At 42.5% G+C, this 22727-nt stretch overlaps 1 protein-coding gene across 1 annotated transcript in view; it reads right to left on the reverse strand.

The window, feature by feature from the left end:
- CCDC90B (coiled-coil domain containing 90B) overlaps window positions 1–7473 on the reverse strand; it is a 10001-nt gene extending 2528 nt beyond the window's left edge. Inside the window, exons 1-7 of the mRNA XM_027712508.2 lie at window positions 7353–7473; window positions 5883–6002; window positions 3130–3233; window positions 1013–1114; window positions 325–366; window positions 175–246; window positions 39–92 (exon numbers count right to left, since the gene is read on the reverse strand). Of these exons, the coding sequence (XP_027568309.1) occupies window positions 39–92; window positions 175–246; window positions 325–366; window positions 1013–1114; window positions 3130–3233; window positions 5883–6002; window positions 7353–7470 (612 nt within the window). The 5' untranslated portion in view covers window positions 7471–7473. The remainder of the gene's footprint in view (window positions 1–38; window positions 93–174; window positions 247–324; window positions 367–1012; window positions 1115–3129; window positions 3234–5882; window positions 6003–7352) is intronic.
- Window positions 7474–22727: the final 15254 nt, after the last annotated feature.

Consider the following 22727-nt stretch of genomic DNA (forward strand, 5'->3'; position numbering starts at 1 on the left):
ATCCTGCTGACTATAAATCAGCTTTACTCAGTACTTACTTTTTTATGAAACTCTGTAGTTGCTTCCATCAGTTTCCTCTCCTGATCTGTAAACTGTGGATGAAAGGTAAATTATAACTGTAGTAACAGAAACATGACACAGAACTGATAAGGGCATCTTCACAGACCAGCTTACCATATCTGTCACCCTGCTCCTCTCCAGGTTTATGTCTAGCTTGCTGTCAGCTCGGATTTTACCAGTTTCATTCTTTAAAAAAATAAAGATTATGAAGATAACTATTTACTTTCCCTAATAGGGGCATGTAGGTACTTGCTATTTACTTACCATTAGCTGCTGTTTAACTTGATCTAATTCAATTTTCATTTTCTAAGTGCAGAGGAGAGAAAAAAGAAAGATTTTACAAATTCAGGAAGCTGCTAACCAAATAAATCAGTCGTGTAAGTGTTACCACTGCATGCATGCAATTATTCTTCCCTAATTTTTCTCCCAATGGGGCAATTTTTTCTTGATTAAATATCCTCAATAAGGTGTTCAATTGTACAGCCACATATCATCTGCTGGCAATTTTGCTCAAAATAAAGAGATTATTTTCTAAAAATGATGATCTTTTTATTCAGAGTCTAAAGACAGCAGAAAAATACCAACATGCCATCAAGTAAAAGCAAAACGTATCTCAATTACCAGCTTAATTAAATTGTTGCAAAGAAACGGCTGACTCCTCTCCCTGCAGTATATGTTTCATGGCCACAAACTACCAGAATTACCTTTAAATAAAATTACAGAAGATGATTGTAAGATCTGTAGATTTTTTTCTTTACAGAAAACCTGAGCAAGTCTTATGTGAAATATATTTTTATGTGATCTCAGAAGTTGTAATCTATAAACTTTTCAACTCTGATGGAAGCATCTAGAATTATTTTTACATTCATACTTTGTTCCAAAAAAATGTACAACATGTAAGCCCCCACGTATATTGGAATTAAACTGCTTAATGAAAAATATATATTAGTACCTCATTCTCTGCTCTCAAGTTTGCAAATTCACTTTTCTCCAGGATGACCATATCTTTTCGAATGGAGTCCAAATGTGCCATTATCTGCTGTAAAGTTATTTCCTTTGGAACAATAAAATATGCCATTGATTATGTTGCACACTTTCTGGCAAGTAAAGGAAAGATTTTTAGGTCTGAAATTATGAAATTAATTACTCCAAAGCACAAAAGTGGGGAGTCTCTCCAACAAGGAAGCGATAGAAACAGAATTTTATAGTTGCAATTTGTTTGGAAGACTCAAGAGGTTTGCATTTTGTGCTCTTTCTGTTGCTTTAATGCACCAACTTTGAATTTAAGAAAAAAGGCCTGAAGTATTAGTCCAAGTGGTTATGAAATGAAATATACCTGAAACTACAAGTTAGTCCTTCAGTCTCTTCCATTTTCAGTGAGTGTTCAGTAGCCTCAGAAATATTAATTTTTGGTTTGAATGCAGTTCCTAAGAAGCACTTCCACTGCTTGCCCACAGACTGATCAAAAGCCCAGGTCTTACTGATACAAGTATCACACCATCCTCTCAGCAGTGAAGTCAGACACAGGTAAAAACACTGCTAAAAAAGCACTGAAAAAAGTCTTTGTGGGGTTTGACCTAACAAGTTCAGAAATAAACTGCTATTTATAAACTATAGAGGAAAAAAACCTCCAGAAAATAAAGGAAGAAATGCAGTACTTTAGAATCTTGAAAGCAATAATACTCCTTCAGTCACCATAAGGAAGTTACCCTATTATTTATGGAAATGTCATAATGACAATGACATATCACTGTGGGATTTGTCTTTTAAAGCTGAGAGCCAGCAAAATAAAAAGCTCTCACTCAGACTACATGCCAACAGTATTTCTCATATTTTACATAGAACTAAATTCATTAAAATATGCCCTGACCAAACTTCCACTGAAGTCAGACTACTTCATTGAACACAATGAAATTGTTACAACTCCTGGGAAAACTTCAGCAGCATGGTTGGCGACAGCCATTGGAGTGTGGTTTGGTTTTGACCTGTGGCAGCTCTGCCTCTCTGACCTAGGCATAGTTTATGTGAAAGTACAGGGCCAGGACTGTCCCACCACATGGGGTGGACAGAGCCACCTTGATTTAGGAGGCAGAGGTTTTAGCCACCTGGATGTAGTCTGTGCTGTGTCATGTGCCCTTGGGGACAGCGGGTGGGCTCTGCATGACTCAGTTGTTGGTATAAACCTGGCTGTTTGTGCTGGCCAGGTCAGCACCTTGGTCTGCATTCCAGCAAAGCACTGGGGTGTTTCCTTCACTGAGGTATTCAAGTCCATGTCTGTGGACATACCTGGAGGCAGCAGGTCAGTTAAGTAGCATGGCTGGCTTTCCTGCTGACAGTAGAGGTGGTGAAGTTTTGCTTTAGCAAACTGACAAAATAAAAAGAACTTAGTTTTTCTTGTAGGGTAGACATCTGGGTGGGATAACAAAGCTCTGATGCACAGTGATGGCGTTAATAATTACTCGGGAAGGCTGTGCAAGCTGAAATCATGTGCCATTCTTCTTCAATTACTTAATGCAATTAGGCATTCACTGCTATTTTATTTAAACTGCTGAGCCTTTCTTCCGACAGATTTTTATCTTACTGGCATTTATTTCTAATAAAAGTTGTTTAAATTTTTTTCTTCCTCTAAATCTCAGAAGAAGACAAGAACTTCTCTCTCTTTATTTTTTTTTTCTTCAAAATGGAAACCTTTCTTTTTGGAAATCCTATTATATGCAAAGAAAGTCAGTAACCCAGATATAATTTGCATGGAATTGTGTCAGGCAGAAACACTGATTTTTATAGTGTAGTCAGTGTTGAGACTGAATACTTCAAGATGGGATGAGGCTCCTCGGTGTAAATGCAACTGAAGTTTTCCCAGGAATTGTAAAAACAACATTGTGTTCAATGAAGCAGCCAGACTTCAGCAGAAGCTAGGTCAGGGCATTTAACTATCATTTAAAATCCCAAGTGAAAATTAGGAAAACCTGGCACAGTGAGGTCTTTATAGTACTAACAAGAGCTGCTCACTTGTGCTTTAAAGATGCAAGTATGAGCCATTACAGCTACACACCACAGACTGGTTTTCACCTGCTGAGCCTGCGTGACCATGTCCTTATAGACGGTGTCCAAGCTGACGTTTGACAGGGTTATTAGTGCCGACACGATGGTCTCCGCCTGCTCCTTCCCAAAGCCTAGAGGACAACAGAAGTATGACAAGTTAAGGTGCTATCAAAAATCTGGATGAAGAGCAAGAGCTACACGACAACCTGGGACACTCAAATGCCATACCTAACTACAGTGGCACATGGGAATTCACACAGTTCCTGAAAACTGACAGCCAGGAGCCGGTCCCTGTGACTTTTAACTAGAAAAACACAGACTGCAAAAATCTGAAGCACATTAACTTTTAATATACTAAAAGTCTATAGATGCAGCTGTCAGAAAGATCAAATTTCTGTTCAAGGTTTAACTGTTCATGCATTGTAAAAATAATTCAGCAAAACTTTACTTCATAATGAACTGCCACAGATTCTGTTAAAGCCAAATTTACCTTGAGCTACAAAGCATGCATCCTCCAGAGTAATAACAGGTAATTCTGCATGTATTGGAATTGTTCTGCACAGATATGAACACAAGCAAAACTGATTTTAAAACTGCTGCATCCATTGCTTGTACAATGAACTCAAACCGGGACTTTTGCTTTCTGATGATAAAAATTACACTTTGTCCATAGCTTGGTGCAATTTTGAAGTACTGTATGATGTGAACAGTAAAAAAAGAATAAATAAAAAAATCACTCTCATCTGGTCAAGTGCTGAGAGCTTTTGCCCTGAAGATTTATTTCCAGCAATCTCACTGATGTGTTTCAACTGGCCCATTTTAAAAAATGGGTTCAATTAACATTTTGTTGAAAAAGACTTTCAAGGCAAATTATTTAGAGAACTATACCACTGCTCCCTTCTAAAATACTGGTACTGTCAAGCTGCACCATTGGTTTACATGACTAAAGAAGCTATGCATGCTTTATGACAGCTTCCTTCCACTAAGAGGTGTGATAGTATTGCTTCAGTTCCTCTGAATCTTCAGGGTTACTTAGGCTTTTGCCAATTCCTTATTTCACTCTTCCTCTATAGCAGGAACTGTTCGTGTTGCATGGATGTTTAGAAAATGTGGAAAAATTCCTATAAGCAAGAAAATGGAGCCTGAAAACTGTCTGCAGCAAGCTTGGGAAAAACTAAAATGCTTTCTTGCTTTTGTGGTGTGTATAGGCTTCACCTATAGAGCTCTGCCACTGTGGTACTGAAATATTTGTAAAGTTACGGAACAAATTAAACTGAGTAACAACCAGCACCAGACAGACCTCACCCCACAAGTCCCAAAGGAACATGATGAAGAAATAGCTGAAACAGTCCTGGGTGGAAGTAATATTTCCTAGCCTACCTTGGTTACCCATGGACTGGGAAATAACAATGCCAGTTTTTAAAAGCAGTTCTAGGGAGATGTAGGGAACTGCAGGCTGTCAAGTCTGACAGGCATGAAAAAAATAAACATTGTTATTGGACCATTATTAGTCTTTTAACTATTAACGCATATTATTATTAGACCCAAATAATGGAAAAAAATCCCAACCTCCAATTGTATGAAGTTCCAATTGTATGAAGTTTCTACTGTCACTTAGGATTTTAAAAGATGGATGCTAGTCTGATGAAGACACCAGCTCAAGGCTTAGTAAGGACCAATAAAGCAAACCAAACTTTTAGGAATTACTAAAAAAAGGAACAGAGAATAAAACAGATGCAACTTTACATCACTGTTCAAATCTACAGGACATTCAATTGTCAAGTAATGCCAGCAGCTCTGTTCCCTCCCCTGTGAAATGAAATGTGATAGAAGTCAAAATTATTAATGTTAAGGACATTGAGAATGATCAAAAATACGGAAAAGCTATTGCTCAAGGAAAAATGCAATAAGCTAGGATTCTTCTGTTTGAAAAAGAACGATGGGGGAATATGACAGAAGTTTGCATAATCATGAGTGACATGGAAGATCAAATGTTCACTTCCTCTTCCCACAAAAGAGCTGAGTGGGCAGCAAATTCACCTCACAGAAGCCAGATTCTGCATAAACAAAAGGAGTGGATGCCTGAAATTCCATGAGAAAGAATGTTTTGGGTACTAATCAGTTTACAGTGGCTCAGGGATTGAATAAGCTCGTGAAAAGATTTCCAGCGAAGGTTACTAAAACTCACACCTGACCCAAATTCCAGGGTGACAGCAACTGGAAGCTTAGAAAGTAAAAGGGGATGTGTCACAGATATCTACCCTGTTTTAACACTTCTCTGCAGGCACTGACTCACAGCTGCTGTCAGGAGAGAGAACCCAGGGCTAGACGGACCTTTCACCTAACTTCAGCCAGTCACACTCACAACATGACAGTGCAGGCATTAAGAATGTATCACAGCACTATGCTGCTGAGAATATTTCTAGTTAGAAAAAAACCCTTAAATTACTATTAGCAGGCACATAGCAGGAACTTCTGTTAAAGCTTCCTTTTTGCTCTAAAACAGTCTTTAACTGTTATTTACTTTACATTTGTTAACTGAATTATGTTCCTCAGCTGGAAGACACTATATAAACCTGCCTAATGAGGCAAATGTAATGAGGTGAATGTAATGTATCAGATCCTCAGGTGAGATGCCTCTCCTTCACCAGCCTCCTAGACAGGCTGCCAAATATTTTATACCACTGAGTACCGGTACTCTGGGGAAACTGATAGCACTCAAAGTTACAGTATTTAAAACTAAAAGTTTTCCTTTGAATTACTAATCAGAGATCACTTACCATGGGTTTCCAGATCCTGCACTAAAGCATGGGTATCAAAAGTTACCTTCCTCTGCTCCAGGGGAGTGATATCAACTCTTCTGACATCATATGACTTCCTAATGAACGTGGCAGCAAAACCTGGAAGTAAAAAAACATGCCTAAAACTTAACTTGATTGGTTTATCATGCAATACACTAATTTTAACTTATTTCATCATAGAAAAGCTGCATGGATGTTGCAACAAAAGGCTGGGTTACAGCACACACCAGAAACCATCAGTCCCTTTTCCACAGGAAATCTATACCAACTAGGACTCGTATATCAATGATAAGTGTGTCCGTGTAACTGTGCAATGGACAAGCATCCTGGGACAACAGAAATGAACCCACCACAGCCAATTGTTTTATATTATTTGGGAAACATCCCTTAAATAATTTTCTTATTTTTAAAACATTCAGTGAGTTAATGCAATTAGGCATTCATTGCTATTTTATTTAAACTGCTGAGCCTTAATTCCAACAGATTTTTATCTTATCATGGAATGGCTTGGGTTGGAAGGGGTCTTAAAGACCATCTAATTCCAACCCCCTGCCATGGGCAGAGACACCTTCCACTAGACTAGGTTGCTCAGAGCCCCATCCAACCTGTCCTTGAACACTTCCAGGGATGGGGCATCCACAACTTTCTCTGGGCAACCTGTGCCAGTGCCTCACCACCCTAACAGCAAAGAATTTCTTCCTAATATCCAATCTAAATCTCTCATTTTCAAAGAATTCCTCAATCGCTTTCTTTTTACATTTTCTTCTATCACTATCCTTTCCAGCGAGGATGTGAAGATAAAGCTACAGACTTTTTTATTTTTTAGAAATCTATGCAGGTGTAACTTTCAGAATGGGTCTATTGGTTCATCAGGAAAGTAACTAGGCAACAAAGCTATATGATGCCTGCACCTAATATCTTACAAATGGATATTAAAGATCCTCTCTATTTATTATGTGAGTGCCTTCCCAGAAAATGTTTCACCACTTCTATTTCTATTTCAAGCATATCTTTCTCTGCACCTTATCTTTGTGGGGTTTGAATATTACAGATTGTGTTCTAATAGATTCTTTGTTCTCTAAGCAGCCCTTTTACTTCTAAATCCATGCTTATTCGAACCTTACACACTGCTCGCTGCCTGCCTTGAACAAAACTTTGTTCTGAACCTTATCTACTGAAAAGCTTTATACCACTTAAACAACAGGGAAGTTACATTGTGCCACTACCAGATAAATCAAGTCATGTGCTACCTTACGTGCGCTCTAAAGAACTGGTTCTAACTAAACCAGCCACAGCACCCGAATTAATGTCTGTATTTAGAGTTAAGATGCACTGAATACTACAAATAATGAAAAACAATTCCAAGCATTCTTTCTCACAGAGCGCGGGGGCTGCCCCCGTGCGTGGGGGCTGCCAGCGGGCCGAGCACGGCGCTGCGGCGCCTCTCACCTCTGCGAGGAGCTGGGGGCAGCCGTGCTGGGATCGGGATGGGGACGGGGATGTGGAGCAGGCCGGCCAAGGCGCGGATCGGGGCGCCGATCGAGGCACGACTCCCGCCACCCCTCATGGCGCCCCCACCCACCGCTTCCGCCACCACTTCCGGCCAGGCCGCGGGGCATGCTGGGCACTGTAGTCCACAGCCGCGCGGCAGCGCCCCCACGCGGGCGGGAGGAGCGGCCGCGCCGTGTCCGCCCTGCGGTGGCGTCACTGCGCGGGCGAGTTGGGTGCGCGGGGAGGTGACCTTAGAGATCATCTGGTTCCACCTCCTTTTGCCATGGGAAGGGACACCTTCCACTAGACCACGTTGCTCAAAGCCCCATCCAACCTGGCCTTGAGCAATTCCAGGGGTGGGGCATCCACAGCTTCTCTGGGCAACCTGTGCCAGTGCCTCACCACACTCACAATGAAGAATTTCTTCCTAATATCTCATCTAAACCTACCTTCTTTCAGTTTAGAACCATTGCCCTTTGTCCTGTCACTATATGCTGGTATAAAATGTCCTTCTCCTTCCTTTTTATAGGCCACCTTAAGTGCTGTAGGGCTGCAGTGATGTTCCCCCTAACCCTTCTCCAGGTGGAATGCCCCCAACTCTCCCAGTTTGTCTCCATAGCAGAGATGCTCCAGTCCTCTCACCATCTTTGTGGCCTCCTCTTGACTTGCTCCAGCAGGTCCATGTGTATCCTATGCCAAGGCCCCCAAAGCTGGATGCAACACTCCAGGTGAGAGTAGCGTAGAGGGGCAGAATCCCCTCCCTTGACCTGCTGCCCATGCTGCTTTTGTTGCAGCCCAGTTGGCTGCCTGGGCTGAGTGCGTGTTGCTGGGTCACGTCCAGCTTTTTATCCATGAGAACCCCCAAGTCCTTCACCATATGGCTGCTCTCGTTGAGTTCCTCTCCCAGTCTGTACTCGTGCCTGGGATTGTTCCCACCCAGGTGCAGCACCTTGTACTTGGACTTGTTGAACTTCATGAAGATCTCATGGGCCCATGAGTCAGCAGCTGCTGTGTTGCCAAGATACAGATACTAGAAAAAAACCCCAACGATAGCAACCGAAAGGTGTCACTAAGGGAGAGGAGCCGCAGATCTGCACCCTCTCTACAGGGACGTATTGTTCAACACCAACAGTGGCACACGCAGGCTCAGGATGGCAATTGCTCCTTGAGCAGCACACAGTCCTTTCCCTCCACAAAGGCTTCTCTGACAGGACAGAGAGGTTGAGTGCCCCAGGGTGCTGATTTTCTACTTCAGACAGATAACAAAATGGCAAACTGGGTGTTTGGAAGCTGCAATTTCTGTCAGCCGGAACCAACAGCTGAGCTTGGTCCATTTTAGTAATACATTCTCCTAGTAATACAGAGAGCTGATCTGGAGTTCAGAATGACTGCCCCAGCTTGCCGTAGGAGGGCAGCAGCCTACAGCCAGACGGGCTGAGGATAGGACTGTCTGTTTTGATCAGCTCACCCTTCCTCTCTGTTTTATTTATTGTCATTTGTACAAACACGGTGGAGGATAGCTATTGCTATGCCCTCAGCCGGCCATCCTGCAGCTTTAGCATGCACACAAGTCACACATGTCTGTATTGTCAGTCCAGGTGTCCGGATGAGGGCTGCAGCAGTGATTATTTCATGTAGTCATACTCTGCAAAGATGCTGTATGGTAGAAGACCTCCTCTCAAGCAGGTGAAAACAGGGACAGCAAGTGGATGTAGACCCCTGTAGGAATAGATATATTTCCGGAAGAATATATAATGGAAAGTTAGAACTCATTTGCTAGGAAGCCTTTCTTCTGAGGTAGTCGCTCCTTCTCAAAGGCAGTTTCAACGCTTTCCTCCCACCTCTGCATAGCAAGAGAAATTTTCAGCCTTGCTCTCTGGTATGCAGAGAGATAACATATTTGCAGATGTGTACAAGGCCTCCTTGGGCCAGAGAGAGTGGGGAAGGAGAGAGAGAAGATACAAAAAGCCTTGGAGGAGGACGGGCACTGCCTTTTGCCCCTGAAGGTCCGATGAACTGCATTGTAAAAAAGCAGTCCTTGCATCTGAAATAAACCTTTTTTTTAATCCTTCCACTGCCTTGGCATTCTTGGGAAGAATACCTGCGTATGTTTTACCTTACAATCTCCAATTTTTGACAGTGTTGAAACCCATGAGGTGGTTGGAAAGAGGGAAAATAATGAGACAATATGCCTGATTTTTCAACCTTCCATCCCTGTTTTTCATGCAGAATATGTTATTGGCTATCTGGCATCCTTCATGGGAGGTCCCTGCTGACTTCAGGATACAGACCAAAATTTTAGTATTGTCAATGGTGATGGAGCTATCCAGTCATTGGTATATGGGGCTGGAAAGGGCTGTGTATCTTAGAGTCCACTCCTTCTGCAAACAATGAGCACACATACCTCCTATTTTCTCCCTGTTTTCTTTGAGATCCTTCCCAGCTGAGGGCTGATTTTCCCACTGAATCACTAGCAAGTTCCTTTCTTGACTGTAAGTGAGCCAAAGATGATCAAAGCTAGGTATCCTCTGAACTACATTTAGAAATGTAATCTGCTGCTGGATTTTCAGGGATGTTGAGTGCTGAGTTCCCTTTCTGTCTGGTGTCTTGTTTCTGCATGTTTCTGAGGTTCCCACCCTAGAAGAGGCCAGGGCTATGGCAACCTCTATACCGGCCATGTTAGTGAGCACAGGGCCCTGAATTCAGCCCTTGCAAACCTTTTCTGGGGTCTGTGACCTGTGTCAAACACAGTACAAACAGCTATAGCAAAGCAAGATACTATTTAATCTCTATAAACAGAACAGAGTATAGGAGAACAAGAAGTTTAAAATGGTAGAAGTGTCCAGGTGGTTGTTTATATGCCTTAAGTTGTGCCCCTGTCAAAGCTGGGGCTAATGGACAGAGGCCTCATATAGTTTTATTTCCATGGATGTCAGGCAGAATCCAGCCCTTGTCAGTCCATTCTCTGCTGTCAGCATTTTGTCAGTCCCTGGTGGTCAGACACTGGTCACACAGCTTTTGTTGAATTCTGGAAGCATCACATTCTCTGCTAAAACATAGTTCCAGTATTGTGTTTTCATAGACAGTGCCTCTGGCTCTCTTTCTGGTCATTTCAGTAGCTTTGTAACAGTCCAGCTACTAAATGTGCCAGCATGGAAAGGGTTAGTCAAGGAGACAGGGAGCTTTGGTAGCCGTGATTGGTGATGCTTGTGTCCATGAATCCTTCAGTCCTTCAGGACTCCACTCCAGTCCTGAAACTGGAAAAAGGAAACATCATACCACCACCAAGTCTTGCAGCACCACTGAGCCTTGGGCGAACAAGGCCAGATGGGAACTTTGAAGAAGATTGCCTTCATCCATTGTAAAATCTCTGCTGGGACCTGACCTGTGGAATTTGCCATGATACAAAGAGGCCACATGTCTTGAGTTCAGCACAAGTCCCTCATCCTTTCCCAGCTCATCCTCTGCCTGGTTGGGACCATCCATCTGCCGTCCCTGCCCCAATGTACACCTGCACACACCTGATCTCAGCCCTATTCTCCTACACCTCATGGGATAAGAGGGGAGTGTTGCATGGGAAGCAGAAGTGGCTCTGATCCTTCCTTCACCACGTTGCTGAAACAAAGCCAAAATGCAAGATACGGCTTGGGAGGCAAAGGTGAGCAAGGCCCAACAGCCTGGAGTGGGACAGAAGACAGCTGATGTCTAGAAGAAAGTTGCTATTAATCATAGGATTGTTCTCTAATAATTTCAGCACTGGTTGGGATTGTATATATTTAGGAACATGAGACCTCCACAGTGTCTCTTCTCCTATTGCTACTCAGAGCAACGTGTCATGCTCTGACTCTTCTGTGTTACGAAGCTGGGCTATACCACTGCTGGCTGCTCAGTGGGCTGTTGTACTTCAGCACTATGCTACAAAACATCTGTCAGGATTTCAATCTCATTTGCCAAAGGTACCTTGCAGGCAGTAGGTTGTTACCAGCAGGTCTCCATAGTTGCTTAAGGTCTTTATGGAAAACCCTGAGGAAAAGGGCTGGTGCATTCTACTCAGTTTTAAACAGACTGGAGCTTAGGAGCTTAACCGTGCTCCAGAAATATATCGAGGCAAAGAGCAGGGAGCCAGCGAACAATTCCAGTGCAGATCAACAACAATAATAAAATAGATTCTATATTCCTTAGACAAAGGGATTCACTGAGCCATGCATTCTGGAAACCCTTCTTCTTTCTGAGGTACCTATCATAGTTTGCTTTCCAGCTAGATAAGTACATTTGGAGCAAATTAGATTACCTTTCAAATAAACATGCAAGGTGGGGCACAGGAGTCTGGGGTAGGATAGGTCAGTGCTCTGCATGATTAATTTGTTTACATCAGGCCCAGATAAATCCTACGAAATTAAATTTAGATGGAGTATGGGCTGTGGACACACTGACTTTGAAGCTGTGGTTGACATTATATTGATTTTCATCCTTGTCAGAGTCTTGAATAACATTGAGACCCCAGTGGGAAGGAAAAATAGAAGACTGAAATAAAATGTGTGATGTATTTGATTAAGTCTTGTCTAAGCCAATGAGGTGGCTGAAGTCAATGGAACCATGCTGTCTTGTATTAGCAGAAGCTATTACTTGTTCTTTGTAATCCTGTAGTACTGAGAAGCCGAAATCCTCTGTCAACATCTCATGCTTGTGAAATCTCTATCTGTAGATTCTGTGTGCAGATGAAAGAAATAAAATTCTAGTGTGGAAATTAGTTAGGGAAAGAAGGCTTTGGTGCTGAGTTGCCTGATGCTCCTCTTGTCCATCTTTCTGAATTACTCTCTGTCTGCCCTTCACTGAACTGCCATTTACCACCTGTGCCATAGCTCCTATGGTCAGATTCATCCCTTGATCATGAGTCCATCTATGTGTTGCAACTTTCCCTAGATGTCCTGATAGACTCATCAAGCTACAGATAACTCACTCTGACATTCCCAGTCTAGATCACTCCAGAAATCCAGATAAGTTCTGCTCCCTTGGAATCTGATGATGTTAGGGTATATTGTGCATCAATGTCCACCAAAGCCTTCTACTTCTGTGGATTGCATGTGCCAGGCCGTCAAATCCAAACTGTCCAGTAAACCTGGTTGCCCCTTTTCTCTGCCTGGCCAGAGACAGAGACCCTCTATTCCTGGTTGGAGTATTCACTATCTGAGTCCTGTGGGCTCAGACCAGAAGTTCCTCCACCAAGACCAAGAGAAGTGTTCTCAGCTCTTCTGCATTTTCTTCCACTGTCTTGGTGGCAACTGGAGTGTCAGCCTTCTTGGTTGTGTGGTTTGTAGCAATGGTCTTGCTTGCAGTTCATGTATATGGGCTTCTAGATTTGAGTTGGGCACATTGTCCTGCTTCTTCATGTCCTCCTCCTGGTTGCACAGTAGGAACCACAAGCTGGCATGATATGCCCTGGCTCCCCCTTTCCCTGTGGCAGGATGAAGCTGACTCTGTGGGGTGTCCTTGACAGCCAAGATATAGACTCACGGTCAGGGGGAGGAGGGGAGGTTCTCTTTGAACCCCTGGAGCCATTGGAACAGTCACTCCACATTTTGTGGTTTTGTGGTTCAGAGTCCAGCCAGTGCATCACCCCATGGTGTTGGCATATGACACTGGTGAGTTATGTACCACCTTCTGCACATGCACTGGGTGCAGTCCCACCACCTCTACTTCCCTCAAGCATTGCATGCCTTTTTCAGTGGTTGTCCACTTGCCCAGGTAGTGTACCAGGTCATCCTTGAGGGAGTAACTTGCTTTCATTGTCAAGAGGAACCATGTCCAAAGGCTACACTTCCCTTTGTCAAGCCCAGTGTCAATACCTAGGAATCCCAGCTGCCTGGCTTGGTTGCTAAATCCTGAAAGAAGACCCCAGAATCCCAAAATTGAAGCAAACAGACTGCAATCTGCTGACCTGGCTTGTGACCGTAATTTTTCCACAGACCTTGCATCTCCTTTAGAGCTTTGGGGTTTAGGGCCTGAGTGATTTCCTTTTCCTTGGCAACTTTGCCACTTTCTCATCCCGCCTCCTCTAGTGGTGCTGGCAGAGGTTCAGTAGGTACAGAAAAAGACCCAAAACATTGCCAGAAGTCATGAATCTCATTGGGTTAGGCAAGGTGCCTTCCTTCGAGTGGTGTGACAGTTGAACAGGCTTATATCCCTGTTCAAGTGTAAAGTAGCAGGCTACTGAAGGTGATAACTGCTCTAGGTCCTTGCCCAAATCCTCCCACAAACCCTGCCACCACTGAATGACCACTTTGGTGCATATTTCTTTGTCACCTCACCAACAAGTTGTTTACTCTTATGCCAGGACCAAGCCAGTTCCACACACCCAACAAGCCAACAGTGTAGAGAACTTGATCAAACAGCAGGCACGTGTCCATCCCAGAGGAGCAGAGGGAGGTGTAATCTCTAACACTTCCTGCAAGGTAGCTCACACAGCACAAGAAGAGCATCAATGCCAGGGCTGTACGCCAGCCCTGGCACATGGCCACTGCTCTTTTATCAAAAAGTGTTCAGGCACAGTGGAGTAAAGTGATAAGCACCACAGCAAACAGCAGAAGCAGCCCCGGACTCTAACATACTGTAAAGCATGCAAGCTCCATGACTAACACAGGACCCTGCAGTTAACAACTCTAACTCTTTATAGCCTGTTTAAATCAACACATGCTCTGCTTGAAAAAGACTGTTGTGGGTTGACCCCGGCTAACAACCAGACACCTACCCAGTTGCTCACTCACTCCCCTGTCCTGTGGGATGGGGAGAAAACAGAAAGAAGGTGATGAGACTTGTGGTGGTTTAATTGGGGGAGCAAAAGCTGCATGTGCAGGCAAAGTGAAAAAAAAGGAATTTATCACTGCTTCCCATTGATGGGCAGATGTTTTGCCACTTCTTGGCAAGGATGATCTCAGCTTTTATTGGGAGGACAAATACCATAACCACAAACGTATCATCATAGAATGACTTGTGTTGGAAGAGACCTTAAAGGTCATCTAGTTCCAACCACCCTGCTATGTGCAGGAACACCTTCCAGTAGACCAGGTTGCTCAGAGCCCCATCCAACCTGGCCTTGTACACCTCTAGGGACGAGGCATCCTCAGCTTCTCTGTGCAACCTGTTCCAGTGCCTCAACACCTTCACGGTGAAGATTGTCTTCTTAACATGACCCCTTCTTACTCCTTTTCCTGAGCTTTTATTGCTGAGCATTATGCCATATGATAGGGAATATCCCTCTTTTCAGCTGGAGTCAACTGTCCTGGCTGCGGACCCCTTTTAGCCCCTTGCCAATCCCCAGAACAACTTGCTGGGTAGGGTGGGCAGAGGAGGAAAGAGAGAAAAACAGAGAGTCTTGATGCAGTGTAAGCTCTGTTCAGCAACAGTCAAAACATTGATGTATTACCAACATTGTTTCAGCCACAACTCCAAAGCAGAAGGTCCATATGGACTGTTAGAAAGAAAGGTAACTCCATTCCAGCCAGATCCAGTATACCTGTCTAGCGAAGATCCTGAAGGAGCCAGATGTACCAGAGAAGCTGGCACACCTTCATAAACAAGTTCATGAAAGTCACTGTGATCTTATTTACAAGTTATTATGGAAATGGGTCTCCTGAAGTTGCTCAGAAATTCTGATGGAGTCCAGAATACTTTGCCTTGGATTACACAGTGTGGTTTTAGTGTTTTGAGACCACATAGACATCGATGCATTTCCACATAGGCACGAACAGCACCCACTTAACTCCAGCGTTCTGTGTCATGGGAGCAACTTGCAGGCCATTGTTTTCACAGATCTTCTTGCTTGAATAGGTTATACCAGGACTAAGAGCTTTTCACAAAGTGGGCAAGTGTTTACAAGCCTGGAAACAGAGCAAATATATTTCTTTGCAAGTTTATATAAATCCATCTGGGACCTTAAAAAATTTAACAGACGAGCTTCAAAAAGGTACCCTGCTTACTTCAAGACAAGTGGAGACATCTCCACTTAGAGCTCCCTCACACGCAGAGTACAGTCATCCTGGACTGGCAAAGTTGTGTCAAGGGAGACATGTCACTGTAGCAGCTGCTCATTTTTAGATGCTCATTTCATCCATCTGCCCTGCAACCCATCGTGCTGTTAACTACATTTGCCTGTAAGGACATTTGTCTTCTCAGCGATGCTGTAATGGTTAGACACGCTACAGCCAACTGCTAAATGCCACAGACCTTCAGAAATGACTGCAGCGAGTCATATGGGCCGTTGCATAATGGAGTTAGATGAGGTCATTTTTCTCCCCTGTTCCAGGTACAGCAGTTTACACTGAGGAGCTCTGTCACCTTACACGACTATTAATTAAACATGAAATGTCTAAACTGACAAAATAAGAGAGCCCACGCCTGACCTTCAGTCCCCAGAAGCCACTTTTACTCAGTAGATAACTGAATTATGGAGTTCCTGACTTTATGATGCAAACATACACACATTTAGGTAAATTTGGTTCCCATTAGCACAGCTATAAATTAGGAGTGGGTTTACTGCAAAACTATCTGACTCATTTGGTGGCAGTCTTAAAAGTGCTTTATGCTAGTTGAAATTCAGTTGAAACCAAATCTCTACTGATGTCATTCAAGTTCTGATCATTTTCCCCAAAAGGAAATCTGTCCCCTGTTTTGTTACCATACATGAATAAAAAGCCTTTTGTTCCTGGCCACGAGCACACAAACCGTGTGAACAAAGGCTTTCTGCATTGGTGACCTCCAGGTTGGTTTGCTGCAGGGATTGTAAATGGGGATGAATAAGCAAATACTGCAGACTTGGGTTTTATTCTACTAAAGGAGCAGAAGTTCATCGTTCCAGCAATCAATCCAATTTAAGGCTATAATGCTCCTTTTCCACAGTTTTATTGACTTTAGGTAACAGATATGCAGAAAATGGCATTAATTTCCCTGACGGGGTTGTTATGCTGTTTCTCACATTAAGGGCAATAGGTTTGTCTCAACAAGGGATAAGATTTATGGGCCCTAAAAATAAGTCTTTTTAATAACCAGGTTTTGGCTATTTCAGCTTCCCTCTCCAGGCCAGATGAGAGTTTGAGTATTAGAAACTCAAATGTACGGTCATCTACCCTTTCTGCTTTGCAATCTCAGAGGCTCCTTCTAAAATGAAAAAAACCCAGATTTTGGAGTTGTGGAAGAGCTTGAAGCTATGAAGCACCTGGTAACTGCTACCTCATTCCTATCAACACCATCTATGTATGTCCTAGGACACGAGGAACACATCTAACCATGAAAAGACAAGACTCCCAGTCACCAGTTCAAGGTCAAACCTGAATCAGAGTTTCAGACTCTCTTAAGATATCTCTGTTTCCTTCCTCAGAAATCAAATTCTTCTCCGTATCTACGGGTAACATGCAAATCTGAACTCTCTCTTACCCCTACAGAAAATTCTAATAAAAAACTTACAGAAGATGTTCAAGGTGTTTATCATTGGAGGTGTTTGAGGTGAGGCTGGATGGGGTTTGAGCAGCCTGGTCTAGTGAAAAATCTCCCTGTCCATGGTGGGGGAGTTGGATTAGGTGATCTTTAAAGGTTCCTTCCAACCCATACCATTTTATGATTCAGTGATAAACCTCCTAGGTTTGATGTGGCAAGAGAATTACTTCTGAATAAACATCTGGTAGATCATCAGTTCCAGCCTGCATCTATGAGAGGGAATATGATGCTCAAGATCAAAAAAGCAAAAAGATCGTATAAGGGGATTGCAAGAGAAATCCGATTTGTGATGGGTTTGAGGTGGAGTTCAAACTCCTTTGTAAAATAAGAACTTTGGGCATGGCTCTATACAATAGATGAGGTCTATTGTCAGGAGTAGAGAGCAAATGCTGTCTGCCTGTACCCTTTACAAAGAGAACAACTGAGGAAACAAGGGCATGACACTGCTCAGAGACCTGTAGTTGCTCTGCAGCAAAGGTAAGTGTAGCACAGAGCCTTTCTGGGTCCAGTGCCAGGGTCTAGTCAATTCATGGTATAATATCTTTTTCCTTACTACGGTTTAATCATTTGGGCTGAATTTTTCCAATCTGTTCATGGCCTGAATTTGAAAAGGCAGCATTGACTGGGGTCGTTCTGAGCAGGCAGCTCTGGTACTCCTGCACAGTGAAGCAACATAGGAATTTTGGAAGGGCATGTATTTGGATCAAACCCTTTTCTTTCTCCTTTATCTGTATATTGTACAGTGAAGAGTTTAGAAGATGCTACAAGTTCATCACAGTTCTGCAAGTGGAGGGGTTAACCCACACTTCTGTGAACCATGTAGGTACAGACTTAAGCACTGAATGAACAGAAGTCTTTAGGAAAATATCATGTGATCATGTCACCTGGAGCTGAGTCATAATATGCACAGCATGAGTAACCTTAAATCTGGCATTATGATACTTGAGTATGCTTGGTTTTGCAGTTTTAGTAGTATATGTGTAATATATATTTATGCATGTATATATCTATACACACTATATATATATATAAGCTTTGCTATTGAAAAGAAGCCAACTGTGTTTCAACAGCAATGGAAAATTACACAGAACAGTGAAATAAAGCTGCAGAAAGGATTGTTTTGATCTGAGATATTTTTTCTGTTCTGGTTCCCCTTTTCTTTTCCTCCTTTGCCTTAATCAAAACTATTAACCCAAGATCATACCTCAGAGCTAAAACAAGCCCTGGGAATTTCTGAAATATTCAGATGGAGTGCAAAGAAGCAATTTTGCTCTATTTTGTTATGACTGTAGATTTTCTGTGCCAGGTCTAGTCTCTCCTGTAGGCTCAGGAAAATTACTTCAACAATCCTAACTGATGAACACCAATTAACAGGCATTGGTAAACTAGCATTAGTGTGCTATCCTCTCCATGAATGAGATGAATCACCCTGTAGAACAGACCTCACCTAGAAATTGTGCTGCTCTGGGACTTTTAATAAAATTATTTGAGTTTCCACATTTTAAAGTAACTCTTCATCTCAGTGCTGATGTGTGGACATGGCTAGCAGCAACAATCCTGGTTGTAATAGGATTAAATTAAAAAGTAATAGGATTAAGTTAAGGAGGGGAAAAAGAAACTTCTATAATAAATTTCCTGATTATGAGACTCAAATAACCTGACAAGTAAAGCTTATCACCTGACATTGAATCACTTAGGAAGTACACAGTAGAGAAATTTGATATGGGAAGGAATTAAATCTAATGGTTCTTTTCCATCTCAGAGTTTTAATGATTCCTGTCTTCTTTGCAGATGCATTTAATTTAGCAGGAAGAAAACAATTAAAAAGAAGAAAAAATTTTTCAACTTTACTCTTATAAATCACCCCTCTGCAGAAAAGGTGGGCTTCTTCTGCCACTGACTCTGAACAGGATGATCATGAATGGAAAGAGAGGTTGGAGAAAGCACAGTCCGAATATTCGTGTGAGTCACGTTTGCAAAGATAAGAGGAAGAGCTCCTAGACTTCCAAGGATTTCAGGCTGCTATTCAATACACCTGCTTTCAACTAAGGCAAGTCCTTTTTATTTATTTCAAATGCCTTTGAAACACCTTTTGTTATTTGCATATTGATTCCTTGAAAACCAGAAAAGGTACATACATGTGTGTATGATTCAGCTGAAAAAAAATATTTTAAATGGCTGTTATCATGTTCCTGATACAGAGGTAGCATTTTGTTAGCATTTGCATTACAGAAATTCTTGTAGCCAGGCAAAATACTTACGGAGGAAATGTTAATCTGGGTCTAGGATTGTGAGTACTAAGTCAGAATTGTACCCAGCTGGCCGTACATGGGATATTTCCTTCCTGTCTGTCAGCTTTATCCATAGAGGAGCTAAAGACTAGGCTTACAGACAGTAGGCACAGATAGAGAAGCTGAACACTTCCTTTTGTCCTCGGAAACACCTGGAGTGCAAGATAAAGCACAGGGTACGTCCTCACTTATGCACCATCCTGTCTGCTTTGCCTACAGGTAGGTCATCAGCCTGTGTCATACGTAATGCCTGGGACACTTATGGGCACCTAAATGATGAGGAAGGATACGCATGGGCTTTCACTAACTAGTAGACTAGTCTAAACCTTTTTATATTTTTTTTTCTCAAAATATGCTCTAAACTGATACTTGAGAGAGAATTTCATATTGAAATAGTTTGGATTCAAGGAGAGCATAGGTTCAGGCAATCAGTTAGACACAGATAAGATGCTTATGTGGCTTGAACTGAAATCTCTTAAAATCTGTACCGGTATCTTAACCAGGGATCCTATTTCCCTTTTGGATTGGTGGGGTTTTATGCACCAGAGCCAAGACTCACATTTTTTGATGGCAGATATGTAAGTAGAACTTACTACAGCTTTTACTAGCTTTAAAGCCATGATTTTTTTCCTTCCTTACAATGGGGTTGGTGATGTGAAGAAGCACAGAGTTAAAACAGTTATAGCTTCCTTCTTCTCTACTTTCCCTTTTTGGGGGCAATTAAAATGCCTCTCCTTTTGTAGGCTGAAATTATCACCTCCCTTCTTCAGGAAACCTTTGACACACTGGGGACACTAGGACAAGCATGTGGACATTGTTGTTTCTAAGAATGCATTTATGAGGCTGGACATGATGGCCACTGCCTTGTCCTTGGGCAGATCAGCCAAGCAGGTGGGTCAACTGTGAGTCATCAGCAGCAAGGAGGCAACTTAGGGGGAGAGTGAACAATTCAAAAGGATGTGGTGAACTTCCTACTGCTGTTATAGAGTCAAACATTTCTTCATCCTCTTCTGTGTTAGGCATAGATAATAGGTTTGCATAGTAGAGGTAACATGGGCAAATTGGTTAAAAACTTCCATTTCCCCATGAATCTGTCAGAAAGCACTTTCCAATGTGTTTCCTAGCCAAGGAGTTCCTGGTACCTTCTGGTCTCTTAGAGTGATACATCAGCAGAGATCTCTCTGCTTGACAAACAGACCTAATGTTATTTCAATTTATATCAACTGAAAACCAATTATGAGTGTTCTGGCTTTGCAGATATGAAGGCCAGGTAGGTAACTAGCTAGAATTGGAGCGACTCTGCAGGGAGAACTGTAAGTGTTGCATCATAAAACAATTTCCTAAGTCACTGATAGCAAGTAAGTTTGAACAGCTTCTTTATGCTGCAAAGCAAATCAAGGAAGGTAACATGGCAAGGCAGTGGAGCGAGAGAAAAATCAATTTTCATTTAACTCTGGTGGGAGTTAACTGGAGTGTGAAAATTTGGTGGTCAATTCCTGCTATTGAAGGAAACCATTCTTGTTATCCTGAGGGGCAGAATTATGGAAACAGCTGATTTTTTGTATTCATGGCCTGAGTGAAAATCACTAAAATTAATTCATTTGGATTTGATCCAAAGCAAAAAGACAAACAACAACCTAACAGTAAAACCAAATAGATTTCTTATCAATTGGAACAGTTCAATATTTTTTTTAACAGTTGAGAAAATACATTTAGGGAAAACTTTTTTCTGTAACAAAAAAATTCTAATGTTCCATTAAAAAAAAAAGAAAAAGGAAATGGAAACAGGACTTGACAATTCTAGTAGCTGAGAGTATCTGACTTTGTAATTTATGACAAACTGTCTCACCAAAACATTTCACGCCACTCTGCTCGAGGAAGTCTGGTAGTGGAGCTACAAGCTGCAAAGGGACAGGTTTCTGAATGTCAGAGCAGGCACTGTTAAACAATCCTTCCACCGCACAAGAGAAAAAGGAAAATGTCCATGCAAATGGAAGCTGCAGTACAAATGAGACAGAGGCCTGTAAAAGATGAATGAGCACTGGCAGTGTGATGCTTTCCTTGGAACGTGGGTAGTTCATGCAGTAATACTTGCAGGGAGGACTGAAAGGCAAGTTTGTCCCAGGGTTGTCAGGTATTGCCTTCATGTTTAAAGCAAGCTGATGTGAATGGAGGGGCTCTCCTGGGTGTGGAGAGCTATGGCTTGTGCTGTGCTGCACGTACAGCATATGTTGTGTTGCATGAGCCCCTAATATGATCCAGCTGACTGTACCAGAGTAGTCTGCAGGCAGCCCCCAGTTGGTATTGGTGATTGCACCACTTGTGTGGCCTTTTCTTTATCAAAAATTGCAGCAAGAACTTTTCATGCAGATATCCTTCCTGTTTGACAGTAGAAATGAGGAACTAAATTGTTTCCTGGTGAGTAAAGACTGTAATAGTTCAAATGATCAAAATGGGAGAAGCTCTTTCATGGATGGGATCTGCACAGCTGTGTGTGGATCCTGGGGCTGTTTGATGCTACATCACTTGGGATTCCCAGCATCTCAAAGGGTGTAAGGTTAGCTGTATTATTCTCTCTTTCTTTATAGTCTTAACTCTAATATATGACATCTTAAATGATACCTTACAGAGTCTCAGTGCCCCATCATTTGAAAAGGATGTTCAGGTTCTTGAATGTGTCCAGTGGAGGGCAACAAAACTGCCCCTGGACTGTGACATTCAGAGGAGGTTCCAGGAGAGGCTTTCACAAGTTGAGTGCTGTAATGAGAGTGGTGAGACACTGGAACAGGTTGCTTAGAGAAGCTGTGCATGCTACATCCCTGGAAGTGTTCAAGGCCAGATTGGACAGGCCTTTGAGCAACCTGATCTAGTGAAAGGTGTTCCTGCCCATGGCAGGGGGGTTCTACTAGATGACCTTTAACCATTCTATGATCTGGTGTAATGAGAGGTCTGTTTGGTGACTATGCTGCATTCATCTCACAGATCTCATGAGAAGGCTGCTCATTGGGCTGTCCATGACACTGTATTTAACATTTGCAAGAAACTTCTCCTGGGTACTATCTATTCCCTGCCAGAAGCCAATTAGGCTTCTTGGATCTTCCTCAAAAGCCTGTATATGTTAGGAAAAAGATCCCAGACTGGGTAAATAATTTCTTTGGTCAAATATGGTAGTTCCTTGTCTATATGGCAGTTCCAGTATTCCTTGTCTATGTCTATAGTATGTGATTTATCACAGGGTAAGGGAGGCTGGAAGAAATCTCAGGAGGTCTCTAGCTGAGCTTCATGCTCACAGCATGGTCAGCTATGAGATTAGACCAGGTGGCTCTGGGTTTATCCACTTGGGTCTTGAAGACCTTGAAGATTAGACACTGTCCAGTCTCTCTGGGTCACCTGTCCCAGTACTTGACTGTACTCATGAGAAAAAGTTTTCCCAGTGTGAACTTTTTTTCCTTGAATTTACATCCATTGTGTATCATCTTCCTGCCACACACCATAGTGAAGAGCCCTATCTCCTTCATGAACTCCCATTAAACATTGGGGGCTGCTGTTAGGT

Source organism: Pipra filicauda, unplaced genomic scaffold (genome assembly GCF_003945595.2).
Source record: "Pipra filicauda isolate LSUMZ 115617 unplaced genomic scaffold, ASM394559v2 scaffold141_size4267151_pilon, whole genome shotgun sequence".
Lineage (NCBI taxonomy): Eukaryota > Metazoa > Chordata > Aves > Passeriformes > Pipridae > Pipra > Pipra filicauda.